General features: G+C 36.2%; 1 protein-coding gene across 9 annotated transcripts in view; it reads right to left on the minus strand.

The window, feature by feature from the left end:
- Positions 1-324: 324 nt before the first annotated feature.
- The window catches only part of ESRRG (estrogen related receptor gamma), a 468749-nt gene continuing 452912 nt past the window's right edge, over positions 325-16161 (minus strand). For all 9 annotated transcript variants that reach the window (XM_034764592.1, XM_034764593.1, XM_034764591.1 and 6 more), the window contains one exon: positions 325-3958. In XM_034764592.1, coding sequence (XP_034620483.1) covers positions 3714-3958 — 245 coding nt within the window. In that variant the 3' untranslated portion in view covers positions 325-3713. The remainder of the gene's footprint in view (positions 3959-16161) is intronic.

Raw genomic sequence — 16161 nt, forward strand, 5'->3', positions numbered from 1 at the left:
GAGTAATGCAGGTTGATGGGGAGATGCTTTAAGATTAAATAAGTGCTATATAAAGGCTTGTCAGAATGAATTCTAATGTGCTATGAGACATTTTGCATATTTAAGAGTATGCAAAATGTCTTGTACCACACTGGAATTCATTTTGACAAGGCTTTATATAGCATTTATTTATGCTTGTACTCTACTTTAAGGGAAAAGGGATAATGCTTGCTACTCTTTGAATGGAAGTAACAAAAGGTAATGCTTATTGATTTGTTTCCCTCTTATAACAAAAACGAAAAACAAAAAAACAAAACCACAACACAAAAAATAAAATAAAAGCAATCAAAAGTGGAAGCTTGTTTAATATTGCTCTACCATCATCCTGAAAGGCATAATAATTTGAGTTACACATCTGAACTGATTGGAGTTACAGAATCATATCTCCTTTTTGCATTTAACAATATATACAATATAAAATAAATACATTTACACAAATGGACATTGGTTGGAGCACACGGTATGATACACATCACAAAAATATACAGTTGATTGCTTTACAGATGTGAAGCCCATCTACAGCTATTGACATGGTTATTTTACTACTGGCTATTATGCAACTCCTGGATTATTATAAGCAGTTTAATTTTTTTTGTCCTTTTGCGATCTTTGCACGATACGATTGCCATAAAATGTTTTCCTAGGCAGGTAAACAGAGACGCTTAAATAATTAAAATACAATCACCAACACCCATTTTCTCTTCTATAAGAAAAATAGCAGTTTTAATTTTTTATATCTTTTTTATGTTATCATTTAAATGCAAAATAGTGGAATAAATACAACAATCTGATCTGATTGAAACAAATGTGTAACTTCTGGGAGTCACACAATCATATTGCTTTAAATAAGAAAAAAATAAAAAAATGAAGCAAAAAATAGAAATTAAATCATTATGGCTAAACAGACACCTTTTGAAATTTTCCCAACACTTCACATTAAGTAAGTGGTCTTGAAAGAACTCTCCTCCAGCTAGGTTTAGGATGAACATTATTATAAAGCCTCTGCAGTTCTTTTAGCCATATTTCGGTTAAAGTTTTTACAGTCTTGAGATACTTGTTCTTTTGCAGCTCTAAAAAATTACTAAAAATGAAAACTAATGTTTGCACCGTGTGCCTTTAACACATCTCCATTTTTTGTGTGTTTTTGTATTGTAGTTGATTGGCTTTTGACCCTGAAGCCCAAGTTCTTTAATGTGATACAGCAAAAACAATATTTATATTATATATTTATATATATATATACTGTAATTGAACAGTAGTAACTTAAACCCTGCACAAACTATCTGGAAAATAAACTTTTTTATTTTTGCACTCTTACATATATAAATAATCTTATAGAATCAGCACCTTTTTTCCCAGGAGTTGTATTTTTTTTTTTGTCATTTTTAAAAGGGATGTGCCAATTTCTGAACTCCTATCACAGCTATAAATTTCAAGTTATTGACCATCTGAATGAATTGCTAATGATGATTTATCTAGAATCACACTACAGTCACTTCTCTACTGAGAAAACACAATCTACAATATAGTCCCATATAGCTAATGATAGATACACAGTATTTTCTAGCACAAGGCTGATGCACCATCAGCCTACTGTATTTGTTTAAAGCACACAAAGTAGCAATAGTTTTGGAAACTTGTCCGCACCAAAAAAGTTTTGCAACAACACAGAGCGAGTTAATAACAACATCTGAGAGATGACTGAATAAAAGCTATATTTACAGCATTTAAAAATTAGACTTATCTATAATCTTGAAATATTCAAAGTTTTATTTCTAAGCTATACATTGGTATTCTATAATAAACTATTACAGAAATTATCCCTTGTTTTGAAAATATTATGATTTCAATGTGTATCTGTTCATAATGAGTACTTGTTTGGAGTTTTGATCTCTTAATTATTACTAGGAAGAACCTAATTACCAGTAAGGAATAGAATATACTACTGTATTCTCCTGAGGAATTGTACATCCAATATTGTCTCTAATTCTACCCTGTGTCTATAAGCACACACCACAAGAATCCAAACACCACAAGAAGAACAAGACAACAGTCTTTGAATGCAACATAAAAATTCAGAAAAGCACAGCAAACATGAAACACTGAAAAGCTGAACTACATTTCTTTTGTTTGTTAGGATTACAATTTTAATTACATCTGTGTACATAGAATAAGGATGTTCACATAGTACAGGGAGCAGCTACTAACACTGGTACATTGGTATAGCATTTGATGGAGGTTATTGTTTATTGGTTATTTAGCGACTGTAGTTTTCTGGGGGCATCTAATTGGCTTATACATTAGATTACACCTCTTAACAGTCTTGAAACTGACTGACTTTCATGCTGTGACAATACTGGTTGAAAAGCACATATATTGATTTAGCTACTTGTTAAAAATTGCAATTTACAAAATAAAGTCTAAATTAATAAAGTGTAGAAGTGTTAAATTCTTGAATTTGGTCAGAAGTCTACTACTCTGATTTCTTAATTTTGCAAACATTGGCATTTGCCGTATTGCCTCTAAGCTAGTATTGGTTCACAGATCTTTGTGTGAGAATGTTATAATTTTGCAAGTAACAGGCAGTATCTCATTCATTTACAACTGAATCAGTTAGAAATCATGTAGCAACTGTACATTTATACAGTCACGTTCTCTTACCATCTTTATAGATTTGTACTTGACATTAGACTACTCAGATATATTGTAGGTGTAATCTAATCCTTTGTGTCAGTGAACATTTAGTTAGAAACTGGAGCTCATGTTAAGAAACTGGATGTTTTGGACCAGACTGGCACACAACATAAATTGCATCCGTGATAATATGCACCTTCCCTTCAACTATTGCTTTAGTAAGATAAATTCCCACATTAATAAATGGCTGAAAAGTGGTAAAGCTGGTACAAAAAAATCTCCATTAGTAAGAAGAAACAAAACATTTAAAAAAATCTTCCTTCAGGATTCATTTGTCCTTCATTATTGTTCATCATTGTTCAAGCCAGCACAAAAATGCAGTATTTTTTCTCTCTCTTTAGTATTGCATGAATGAATAAAGCTTAAACTATTCCCTGAAAAAGTTACATTGTAGCTAACCTAAGAAATATCTGGAAGACTTGAAAAAACAATTAAGGAATCAAATGGCTGTAACTGATCTAGATGGAAAATGCAATGATAAGAAGCAGCCGATGCATCGTTGCTTAGTTGTCTAATTAGAGACTGCTCCTATGAAATCTAATACTGCATTCAGTCAGTTCGTCGTGTTGTACTGTACTGCAAGGTATGATGGTTCTTTCTTTGATTCCTTTGTCACTGGGGACATTATAGTTCATAATAAGTTCACTGGCATCCATATTATGGATTTCCATCCTTTGGCAGGCCTGGCTTCCATCTCTCTTCAATTAGAGACCTCTTTTAAAAAGTTCAGCAGCAAAGGGGGAAAAAAAGGAAAAGGAAGAAATAAAAGAACAGAAAAGGAAAACAGAGAAAAGGAAAAAGGAAAACTGCATCAGATAGACACAGAAAAAAAGAGTTGAAAGCTGCTTCACAGTCTTGCTGCTAAATATCAGTGCAGTCATTTTTTTCCTTAATTAAACACTAAGTTTCTTTGCCATTATTATCCTGTTTATTTTCCCTTTTTTTCAATGAGCATGATGGGAAGGCCCATGATGCTTTAGTCAGACCTTGGCCTCCAGCATTTCCAAAAAAAGTTTGTGCATGGGGACTTTGCCTTCCAGTTTGATGTTGTAGAAATGCTGCACGGCCTTAGTGGAGGTTTGCCTCAGAAGTGGGAGAGTCATCAGCATCTTGCCAGCTCGGCGTGGGTCTTCCATATGCTGCCCAGCCTCGTAATCCTGTAGAGCCTCATGTAAGACATCTTGAAGTTTCTGAACTGCTTCAACATCTTCTATGTGCATTGAGTCTACAAAACAAAAGAGCGACATCAGTTTTCAGTTCAGTGTGCCAGAATGTTGAATTACAGTGTGACGGCTCTAGACTGTAACTTGCACTGTAGTAAGTAACCGTACCATAATTATTGATGGATTTGCATGGATTTACATTGTATTTTCCATATTGTTTTAGGGATAAGCTAGATATTTATCCACTTATTTCTATATTGACCTTCAGGAAAATATTTGGGTCTCCTTGTGTAATTATACACATGGAATTGCCATCTGTAAAGGTGCTAAGTTTATGTATATAAAAAAAAGTTTAAAACTATCTATGCAACTACACAAATAATTTCATACAGTCATTTTCTAGCTACACAGACATTATAGTAATGAAAGGGCAGAGCCCCTCTCAATCACAGCCCATATTGCTAGGTCTGCAAGAATGATTCCCTTCAAAAAGGGTGGCACCAATCCATGGCAATCTCCATGGTTACAGACCGAGATGCCATTGATCAGAAAAACAGAGCCATTGGTCTGTCGCACTGGCTGACACAAAGAAGATGTGTGTGTGCATGTGACGACTTCTTTCCTCCCTCTTGGGCTAGCAAGGAAATTTCCCTCTCAGCCAGTCATCCTTACATAGATTCTAATGAAGTGGTTCTCAAACTGTGGTCTGCAGAACACATACGGGTGGCACTTGGAGCTGTCTCTGCCTCGTAACACTGATATATCCTGCTAGATGTAGCCCGCCCAGAAAGTTTGGATCCTATAGAGTTACTTCTGCCAATTAAACCTTTTAAAAAAATCAACAAACCAAATGCCTCTCTGCATCTTGCCTGGCTACTCTATATCTATCTTTGCCAGCTGTTATCAGATTTGAATAGGAGATCTAACCAAAACACATAGGAGGAACCAAACTGAACTGCCAAGTGACCTGGAAAGATTTGAGCAGTGAAAGCTGCAGGCAACAAAGGGAGATTCAGTCCAAACAAATGTAAAGCCCCAAACAGCACAGATACAAAGCAAGGAGATGTAATCAAGAAACCAAAGCATTGCAACAAAATGGGTGTATTTTAAATTTATAGTCCTAATCCTCTGACTATTTCCTTTAACTATAAATACCACAGGAAAGGTCAGAGATAAATAATGGGAGCTTTGGGGTGGGGGGAAGGGGAAGGTGGTCCACGAAAGAAGTGGTTCAGAGTATGTAAAGGTGAGAGAACCTAATATGTTATCCTGAGGGCAATGATAGGCATTGGGTACATCATTTGCAATTGATTATCCTTCCCTAGAAGTCAAAAAGTCATTCTCCTAAATTGCCTAGATATGGTTTCTGAAATGAAATGTGTTACATAATAATAATAAAATAATAATTTCTCATTCTTTTTGTCTGTATTAGCTCTTAGTTGCTTTCTTATATCTTCTAACAGGATTGAAACTTAAGGCAACTCAATACTTAGCACAGGGACCTAATAGCCACTTTTTCTCCCTTGCTCCCCAGCAGATGGGAGATGAAGGGGGGAAGAAATGTTTTTTCTTCTGTAACATGTATCAACACCACCATCACCAGAGGACTTATGGGAGGTTGATCTGGGACACCCCCTAACTCTCTAAGGTAGAATGAGTGGCGTTGCCAGGGCTTCTAACCCAAAGTATGGTAGGCCTTAGTGTGCAAGCATTCTTTGATTATATGGGGAGACCAGTTGGATCTCCAGGACAGTTGTCAAAAGTGTGGTGAAAGAAAGAGTAGACATCGGCACTCCCCTCCAGTTACCAACACATAGATGGGTGCATCATCTTAAGAGAGCTTGATAAAATACCACAGCCTTATACACTATTTATCATGAGGGTTAACTCAATCAAATTGTGGCCTTGTTGCCTATTCAGTTAGAGAATGGACCACATGTAACACTACGGCAGATGGGTGCACACTCAAGGAAATCAGTGAAGTTGTGCAAACTTACACTAGGGTTGATTGTGGGGTTGTGAGTCCATTGCATTATAAGAGTATTTCCTCAAGAGGCCCATTAAATATAAAACCCATTTTCATAGCACTGTAGTTTTGATTTTAATTTTTGACTATTTAGCAAAACTCTTTTTTCAGATGGAACAATGATTAAGTGAAACTTCTTCCTGTAGCCAAAATACACTTCTATAATTAATTCTTCTGTTGTATTAAGCAGCATCACTACCTGATGGCTGACACAACACCTGATTTGTCAGTTTTATCCTACAGAAAATAACAATCTATCAGGTTGTGTGCCATGAGTTTAATTTTTGCAACTCTTACCTATCAAAGTAATTTTTGTTGAAGCATGTGGCTCCATTAGCTTCAACTGGACTATTTGTTTGAGTAAAAGTTACTCAAGTGAGTAACAGTTACAGGACTAGGCCCAGGAACCTGAAGTACAATCCTAGAGATAAGATACAAATTTCCTACTAATTCATGTTTTCTCAGATAATTTCAGCATGTGGGAAATACACCTCTTACTAAAAAGACAGTGTGAAAAAAACACTACAAACACAGGTAAATAAGAGGTTAACAAAGAAAGGTTAATGTTCCATCTTGAAAGAAAGCTGCAAACTGAAAAAAAAAAGTTATAGCTCTTGCTCTGAAACAGACAATTATATACAAGTTTGGATCATTTAGCACGTATTACTGATTCTGATGACAGTTTATCTGTTAATTACACATAATGGAGTCCTATGGGGGTTTTACATGTTTAATAATTCTAGGTCTCAGAGAATACATGCCCTAAGAAGCACACACTGCTGAGATTAGATACCGTGCACCAAAGTAGTCAGGTCTAAAAAAATTAAAAGGGAAAAACAAAAACCAAGTATATAAAGGAGGAAGTAAGGATTAAAAAATTTAAAAAGGAAAATCAGTAAAATTTTAGCACGGTTCCCATCACCCAAATCTGCCTTTTTTGCTACTTTTGTAACAACTTCAACTTTCACCTCTTAGTATTAGTATAGAACCAGTTAGTTAATATTATTTACCTGGGACAATGAAAGGTAAATCCCTGAGTATAGAACACACACACACACACACACAGGTTCTGATCTTAATTATACTGGTGTAAACATAGAGTACTCTACTGAATTGAACATTCATAAACAAACACTTCTTGATCATCCACTGGACTCTATTTAAAGTGATTTCTTTGCAAACATTTACACTGCATTTCAAAAGCCAGGTTCTCTGCTGTGCCAAGTTTCTAATTACAGATCCCTGATTCTCTGGTTGGGTTTGGGCTATTCCTAATGGAGTTTTAGAGCAATGTGGGGGCTGCTCTAAACTCTGCTGGCTAATAACAGTCCCCAAGGAAATGTCCATTAACCATGGATTGCTAAATCACAGTGTGTGCAGACTATGCCCCACCATGCCCTCTGCCAGGGCTATGCTTAGGGGCTGGTGTAGGAGCTGGGTATTTTGGCTCTGTGCCAGCTGAGAGCTCTTCCATGTCAGAGAAATTCAGCTTGCCAAATCTGTCTGTTCTCCAGCCAACAGAGGAGCAAAAAGAGGCCATAACATTCTAGAAATTGGCACTAAATATTTGCCAATTTCTACTCTCTACAAAATTGTCCAGATTATTCCTAACTGGGTAGCTCTTTGTTTTATGCAGCAGATGTGAAGTTTGAATTTCAAAGGGATGGGTGGCAGTCTGAATTGATATATGGGTTTTGTAATATTTTCCTCAGAGGAGTGGAAGACTTTCATTGAAATCAATGGTGATCCTGTAGATCTGTAACAGTGCAGCTCAGATTAAATTCTGGCCATATGATTTTATGAATGCATGCTGCCTGTACATTTTTTCCCTCACACTGAATTTGATTATGAGAAGAAAAAAAAAAACAGACAGAAAAAATGAAGGTGGAAAGCAAATCAGAATCTGTGACATCACACAGCTGTTACACCCCAGGTTCTCAAACTTTTTCACAGTGTGGACTACATCTTAAGAGAGGGATTGTCTTGCAGCTCCCCTCCTTTCCCATCGGTGATCATATAGCATCCCTGGGGTACACAGAGCAATTGCTTACATGGAAAAGTAATAGTCGCAATGTATTTTTTGCTGTCTTTTAAATCAATTTGGCAGTGGGAAACAAAGTGACCAGCCAACTCTCCAAGGGCCACCTGCGTGTACTCCGCAGACAGCCAGTGGTTCATGGGCAGAGTTTGGGCAGCTGTGCCTTGGGAGATATAGAAGTATGTCACAGGAAATGAAGTGAGAACAAATAGTAGCGAGAGATGTTCACAAACAGCTATTAAGATTTCTTTAAATTCTTTGATTTAACTTGAAAGATTTTTAAATGATTTAATTGAATTACTATAATTTAACTTCCCATTTAGAGAAAAGATGCAAAATCATTTCAGCTTTACTCATCCTAGAGTCTGCTAACACTTAAATGCAAACTCACTAAATCTGTGCTATTTAATTAGACCATGATTCAGCTGGCAGACTGCTCAGGAAAATATTAATCTCGATTAAGATCCTTCTTCATGTTCCAGCCTTGCTGTTTGGCTCTATGTCTCGTTCCTGGTATTAAATTAATGTAGATCTTAATCAGGCTGGCATTTGTTTCCGGAAATAAGGAAAACGGTCCAGAATGTTGCACTGGCCACGCAAAAGTAAAAAGAAATAGCTTCAATAAATATAAAGTGGCAGATACAGAAACTACAACTGAATCCAGAAACAGATTCATTTATCGTTGACAAACCCTGTCTATGCTAGTGGGATGGTGAGGTCAATAAGAACTATTATAATTTAAGGGAACACAGAGGCTATGTAGAGACCCAGAAAGGCTTAATATATCAGATAACATAATAAATAGTTAGATGTTAAGTATAAACATTTTAAATACTCTACCTGTGCCAGGTAAATGAACCTGTGAAAATAAGATTAGAAAAATCATTTTCTTAGTAGACCCCCCCCCCTCCCCTTGAACATCTTACAATTACCATTCCAAAGGGAAATGGTAGAAATCTACACCCAGATGTGAAATCCTTTCAAACCAGTGCCTAGGTTAACAATTAAATTAAACAGGGACATGAGGATGTGTTGTCATTCAAAAGTATGCAGATTTTGATCTTAAATGACCTGCAAAAAAGCAGCACAGATTGGTGAGGGTGAAGATTTGTACAGCCAGGCACAGGAACTCACAAACACTATGTGCTACTCAGAGCAAGAGATTTCAGTGCTAAAGGGGTGAAAGAGGTTGTTGATCAGAGTGTTGCAATGAAAGAAGGTGAAATCAACAAATTAGGACATTGACTCATTGAGCTCTGCTTTGAGAATCATCTTATCCTTGCAAATGCTTTGTTTCCCCATCACAGCAAGGGAAAATACAATTGGACCTCTTTTGATCAGCTCCACGGAAACCTGATTGATTATATCATTGTGCAGAAAAGAGAGAAAACTAGATCTCTCACCTGAGAAAAACACTACAAAATCCAGATACCAACTCAGATCACCATCTACCTTATTTAAAATTCAGGTTCCATCTCAAATGCAGAAAACAAACATCTGGTCACCCAGGAATAATCCGAGACACACCACAGAGCATGGAAACTAGCAAATGTTTGGCATGAACCTAAAATGAGGGGAAAGAGACCACTCTAAAATGGTACTTTGTACTGTTTATGTATTTAATATCACTAGGAAGAAAACATGGAACAGATGAAACACATGGACCTCAAATGAAGCATTTCTGCATTTCAAAAAATAGAGGCAATCTAAAGCAAGAAAATAGTAGAATGAATAAAGCAACAGGGATTATGCAGCAGTGAGCAGAAAAGTTCAGATGCTCACAAGACATAATACAGAAGAAAACATCAACAAGTAGGGGGAGAAACTTGACTGAAAGCAACCACCGGGCTATACTGATGGTTCTGTATAAGTAATTCACAAGTCAAAAATGGATACAATCAAGTTAAGCAGTTGTAAGATCCTGACAGAATTTGATGAGATCAAGAACACGTAGAACAGTAATTATAGTGCTTTTAATGCAACTCTAGATAGCACAATCTAAATTTGGATTATGTCTCAAATAAAATGAATTTGGTGGCCTGACTCTTTTCTCTAACTGGAATTAATGAACCAAAACAATATTGCACAAATCCCCACAATTTGCAGTATCTACTTAGGGGTGCGCTGTTCTGAAACTGAAAAATTACTGCATGTTGGGATTGAAATGCATGATAGAGTTGCACGGGGAAACTTGCAAACTTTGCTAAGTGCTTGCCCGCTGCATTATTTATATTTCATTTCATGAGTACTGTTACTCAAAAAAAAGTAATATAGCCCCAAAAATGTAAAAAAGAAAGTTTTTTTTTTAAAGTTGAAAGAGCTTCTTTATAATCATTAAACAAACTATATTCCTGGTTTGTTTATCTGGCCTCTTCTGATAAAAATCTTCATAATTAAGACTTAGGAAAGCGCTTGAACACATGCTTCAGTCCATCCTTATTTAGGATTAAAACCTGTGCTTAATTTTGAGTATTAAGCACCCTTCCTGAATAAAGATGATTTCCTGAGTCTGAGGCCTGAGGCTGGATATAGGAATGTAGACAAGTAGAATACTTTCTGCAGCTAAAGTGATTGGGCAAAAATGGTCTGAAGATAGGATTATATCTGATTATAACATTGGGAAGCAGAATTTATCAGCCAGAATATACAAGGGAAATTAAAGAGAAACAAATGAAGAAGTTCTGGTACCCAACGAAGGACAGCTAGGGCATGTATAACAAGCAGAGAGAAAAAAGAACTTCAATCAACACAGAGATAGTCGGGAATGCACTGATCTGGCCTACTTTTAAGTAGAGACATGAAAGCTGAATTCTCAAGACATGCGGCCCAGATAACGCTGACTCAGGCTCATGGGGTTCAGGCTCCACGGCTAAAAAATTGCTGTGTAGACTTTCAGGCTTGGGCTGGAGCCCATGTTCTGGGACCCTGAACTTCTACACAGCGATGTCTAGCCTAGGGTGACCAGACAGCAAATGTGAAAAATCGGGACAGGGGTGCGGGGGATAATAGGAGCTTATACAAGAAAAAGACCCACAAATCAGCAATGTCCCTATAAAATCAGGACATCTGGTCACCCTAGTTTAACCCCCACATCCCAAGTCCCGTGAGCTGATCTGGGCCAGCCGCAGCAGGGTTTTGATCCCCATATAGATGTACCCTTGATGTACAGTGGAGAGAATATTTTAAAGATGGTGACAGTGTAACACACAGAGTGTAAAAATGAATTCAAGAAATACTTTAATTCATGGTAATTAGGGTGTGTGTGCGGATTTATGGTGTCATGAAAAAACAGTACGTTTAGGATTAAAATAAATTTTAAAAGGGGGAAAATTGTCTTTTCTTTTACCTACATTCCAAAAGGAAGCACAGGGTTAGGACAATGAATAAGTAGATGGGACATCTACCAAGGAGAGATACAAAGCATCCGGAGAAGGGGTGATTGCAAGACTGAGTAATAGGACAAGATATTAAAAAAAAGATAAAGCTGCGTGGATAACATCAAGGGTCCTATTCTTCCACTGCAGGATACAAATAATGGTTTTTAATAACCAATGAGAGTTCCTTGTACTCTCCAGTGGAAAAATAGGGTGAATATAAGCATTTCGATTTCTGCTACTGTGGTTAATATAGTTGCTTTGTAGTCAGTTGATCTGGGTTTGCTTCCTGGCCAATATACCTGAATCTTGGCAGAGGAATCATAGTCTCTTCCAGTGAAGGCATTGGACTGGGAGTAAGGAACTCGGGGTTCCATTCCCAGTGCTGCCATAGGATTGGGCAAGCCACTTCACCTTTTTGTACCTCTGTTTCCTAATCTGTAAAATGGGGATAATGCCTGCCTACTTCATAATGATATGAAGAAAAACTCATTAACATACATGAGGTGCTCGGACACTAGACTGAAGTGCCAGAGAAAAGTCTATTAAATAACAAAATTCTAGCAAATAGTGGCAAACATGGACATCTTCTCTACAAATTGTGAATGGCACCGAGATGAGAACATGGAAGATGAACTGGAGGCAGAAAAGGCATTCATGTATCAGGAAACGCTTACTATACTAGCAATTTCCAATATGTTTTTTAAAGTGGTGTCCCACAAATTTTGGTATTTTTATTAGCAGAAGAAATACTAGTATAGTAACAATGACATAAATACAGATTTTATATGTTTCCTCCAAACTAATTTCAATATTAATGGAAATAATAATACAACGAACAAAATACAACTACAAAAGATGGCATTACTAGAAATTAGATATAGCCTGCTACAGTATACCATATAGCTAGTGTCAAAATTGGGCATAAAAGAAGATATAGATTCAATGGAATAGGAAATTTATATTGTTCTTCCAATTAAATAGTGTTCCCATGTAAAAGTTAACACTAACAAGCCTCTGCTCAGAGTATGTAATTTAGGTGAAGGTAAAGTTTGACAAGTTAAATCCTAGAGATGAGCAAAATTTGCCACTGGCATAAGTGGGTGTGTAACTTCATTGATATCAACATTTGTCTGTGTTATGATGTATAACAGAGACTCCCTGATTCTCTCTCTCTCTCTCTCTCTTTGGGGTGGGGTGTATTAAAAGAGCTCTTCTTTAGAGCTAGATCAAGTAGGAGAACAGTGATCATGATGGGGAGCAGAAAAGGTCCCTCTGCTGCCTCTGAAATGGAGCAACTATGCACCCAGTGCTGAGATATAGGGGCAAATTTTCAACAGAGCTCAGATTTTTCAGGGCTCAAATCTCATTTAGGCACCTAAATAAGGGCCAGCTTTTCAATCCTGCTGAACTCTTTAGAAAAGCTGGCCACTTACTTTGGTGCTTAAATGGGAGCTGAGCCGTTCTGGAAAAGTCTGACCTGAAGGTACAGTCTAGTTGAGGTTGTTACTGGTTAAGCAATTCCAAAAAACTGCTCTCCTGGATCTTTCTATTTGGTATTAATCAATACACAAAAGCACATCATGCTACCACATGGTCACCTTTTATGTGTGTGTGTATGCACAAGTAACTCTGTGTATATACACTCTCAAACACGATACAAACATTTCATCTCTCCTAACATCTGAGAAACTAATTGGAACATGAATATTTTGGAAAATGTTCACAGTTATTTTTCTATGTGAGTAAACAAAGTGCTCATTGGTGCCAGATTGTTTCCACTGAGCAGTGTACAGTTGAACACAGGGAATTTTCTTGCAGTCATTTTGAGGTACCTGTCCGTCTTTATGTGTGCTTGGAAGGAAGGAAGGAAGGGAACAGTGATATCGATAGGATAACCATTAATAGTAAGTCTCTTCTCTGGTATTAAAGCATAAAGAGTGCATTAATTATTATTGAATCAAGCCAGATGTTTAAAACTAAGCTGTTAATTTAGATGAATGTCATATCAAGCACTGCAGGTCAAAAAAGAATTACTGAAATCATGATTGTAAACATGCTGAACTGTGTGTACAAAATGTGAAAACATTTATGCTGTTATGTAGATAAACTATAGACTCTTCCCAGACTTTATATGCATTCTGTTTTTACCAATACTTATAAAAGATTGTTCTTTAAATGAGAAGTACAGACATAGTATGATGTCTAGGGAATTGCAGAAGCAGAACTATAATGGTCATTCAAAAGTGAAAACTTGCTAATAGTTACCACACAGCACTACCTGAAATATAAAATTTTCCCTCTGCTCTTAGTATAGGAAATAATGGTGGTATCTTAGATACCATTCTACAGAAACTGTTGGAAAATGGTGAAATTTTAATGGTATCAATGGCATATATTGTAGGAGAATTTAAGATTGAAAGATTTGGTATTTTATGACACTTAGATTTGTCAATCCACAAAAATAGCTTGTGGTATTTACTAAAAACAGAATCCAATCAAGGTTAAGGAAATCCAAATTTTTTTTTCTGCTTCTGAATACCAGCAATGAAAATGGTATGATGTTGAATCATAAATCACTAAATACAGATACTGTGTCAGAAACCCCTTATTGTCTATTATTTACATTAGAGTTAACCTGGGATTCTTTTTAGACAAGATAGATGAGCCAAAAACATATGAAATCTGTAAGATTCCTTGTGGTACTTGATCTTTTTTCCCCAACAGATATATAATATGAGTCCATTAATGTTAAGTTGGGAGAATAAATATCTGAATAACACTAGAATTGCTTGAAGAAAGAAGAGGTGATAACAACAAAATGTATTTAAAACCAAATTATTAAATGATTATTCTTAGAATTGCATTTCACTCTAGGATATCTATTATAGTTGCATTTACATTAATCAAGGTCATGGTTACATAAAACGGAACTACTCTATTTTGTCTAGGAAAAAGCTTATACAGTACTTTTAGTAGAATTTGCAATCGAAACACTAAGGGTTTGATTTTCTGTAATGACTTGTAATTTTGTAAGTGCAATTCACACCTACAAATTAGTGTGATAGCAATTGGTAGAAGTTTGACATCTAACTACCTGAGTTGCATGTGCAACCTACTAAAACTAGAGATTGGTTTGACCTTTTCCTGAAAATGATACTCGAAGAATCCAATCCTGAATTCCTGCTCAGATAAAACTCCTGCTTACGTCAATGTGTGTTTTCTTAAGTAAAAAGTTCAGTGGGACTACTATGCTAAAGAGCTTCTAGGATCAAGATTTGGGCCCTTAGTAACTAAAATGTAACTAACAATATAAATACCGTTAACACAAAGCCAACTTGGTATTAGGTAGCTGATATGCATTTTAAATCCTTTTCACAATAGTTTAGTTTCAAGTCAGCATATAATTTTATTAAAATATGGGGAGGAAATGATTTCATTTTAACTTGCTTTGAAGTTACACTGCACTATATTTGTTCACATTACCCTGGATGTAATTCCCATTGAAGTTGATGGGAATTGGAGTAACTTAAGCTACAGATGAATTTGGTCCACTATATGTAGCATGTATAACTAAACTTTTTGGATGATATCTTATGCAGTTATCCATCATGTCTTTTTTATTGAATAACCTATAGAAATGTTTCTTAACCAAACAGGCTTAGAATTATAAAATTGCAAAAATAAATAAAATAATAAAACTTCTCAATTTAGACCCCTAAATGACCATAATTTTGGTGTTTTGCACCTGGAATATAATCTTGGGGGAAACCTTTCCTACAGCTATGAAGTGTTTTGAACTCAATATTCAGCTTGCTCTAAAATAAATCATCTTCCAAAAAGAGACTTTGACCATTGAATGGCATACCAGAACCATTCTGTGTAGGGTAAATAAAAAGGACACATACAAATTAAGAAGATTCAATAAGGGGATGGAGGATATTATATAAAGAAACAAATGGTGTTTTGGTTTTGCATTTTTTGAATTATATTTCCAATTAAAAATGCTAAATAACATTACAAAGACAAATAGGAAATTACAACTTCATTGTTGAAAACAATTTCCCTCCTATCAGTCTGAGGATTCATGCATCAATATTGTAGATGAACTGTTAATTACAAAATCAATTAAAAAATTATTTCTAAAAACAGTCACGCGTCCTGACTCTCAGGGGGGCAATTTGGGCAGAAGGTCTCATCTCACTAGGACCGCGCCAAATCACAAGTCGTCATCCACAAGTAAGCAAAAGCAATCTGGTTTTTCATTTTTCAGCGCGGCTGAGCCCAGCCTGAGATTGATCGTCACATATGGCCCCAGAAAACAAACTGTCAATACCTTGAATGCTGCAGAATTTGAACAAATAGCCGTCCGCCCATTCAAGCCACTCATTGCATCCCATTTAACAGATTTTATTGACAGTTTCCTTCTTGTAATTAAAGGGAAAACTACTGGCCAGCAACCAAGATAAAGTTCAAAGATAGGGTCAAAACAAAAGCAGATGGAGGGGCACGGTGTGACTGTCAATGGTACATAGCATCAGAGCACGTTATTGACACACAGGTATCTAATGATCGGCACGTCATTAAAGAGGGATCTATCCTGAACTTTATGCAAATGATAGAAGGGACTTAAAACCATAATAAAGCATTAGGGAGACAAAAGGAAAAACAACAAAGCACAAACGATTTTTACTTATCAGACACTGTTCACTGCTTCAGCACTTTTACATTCAAATTTAGAGAAAAAAATACTTTCTGCAATTCTTAACCCCTTCTTCACAGGTAATATCTTTTAGTGAAACTTTACTAGAATAATAGAGGATTCAT

The sequence above is a fragment of the Trachemys scripta genome, chromosome 3 (genome assembly GCF_013100865.1).
Source record: "Trachemys scripta elegans isolate TJP31775 chromosome 3, CAS_Tse_1.0, whole genome shotgun sequence".
Lineage (NCBI taxonomy): Eukaryota > Metazoa > Chordata > Testudines > Emydidae > Trachemys > Trachemys scripta.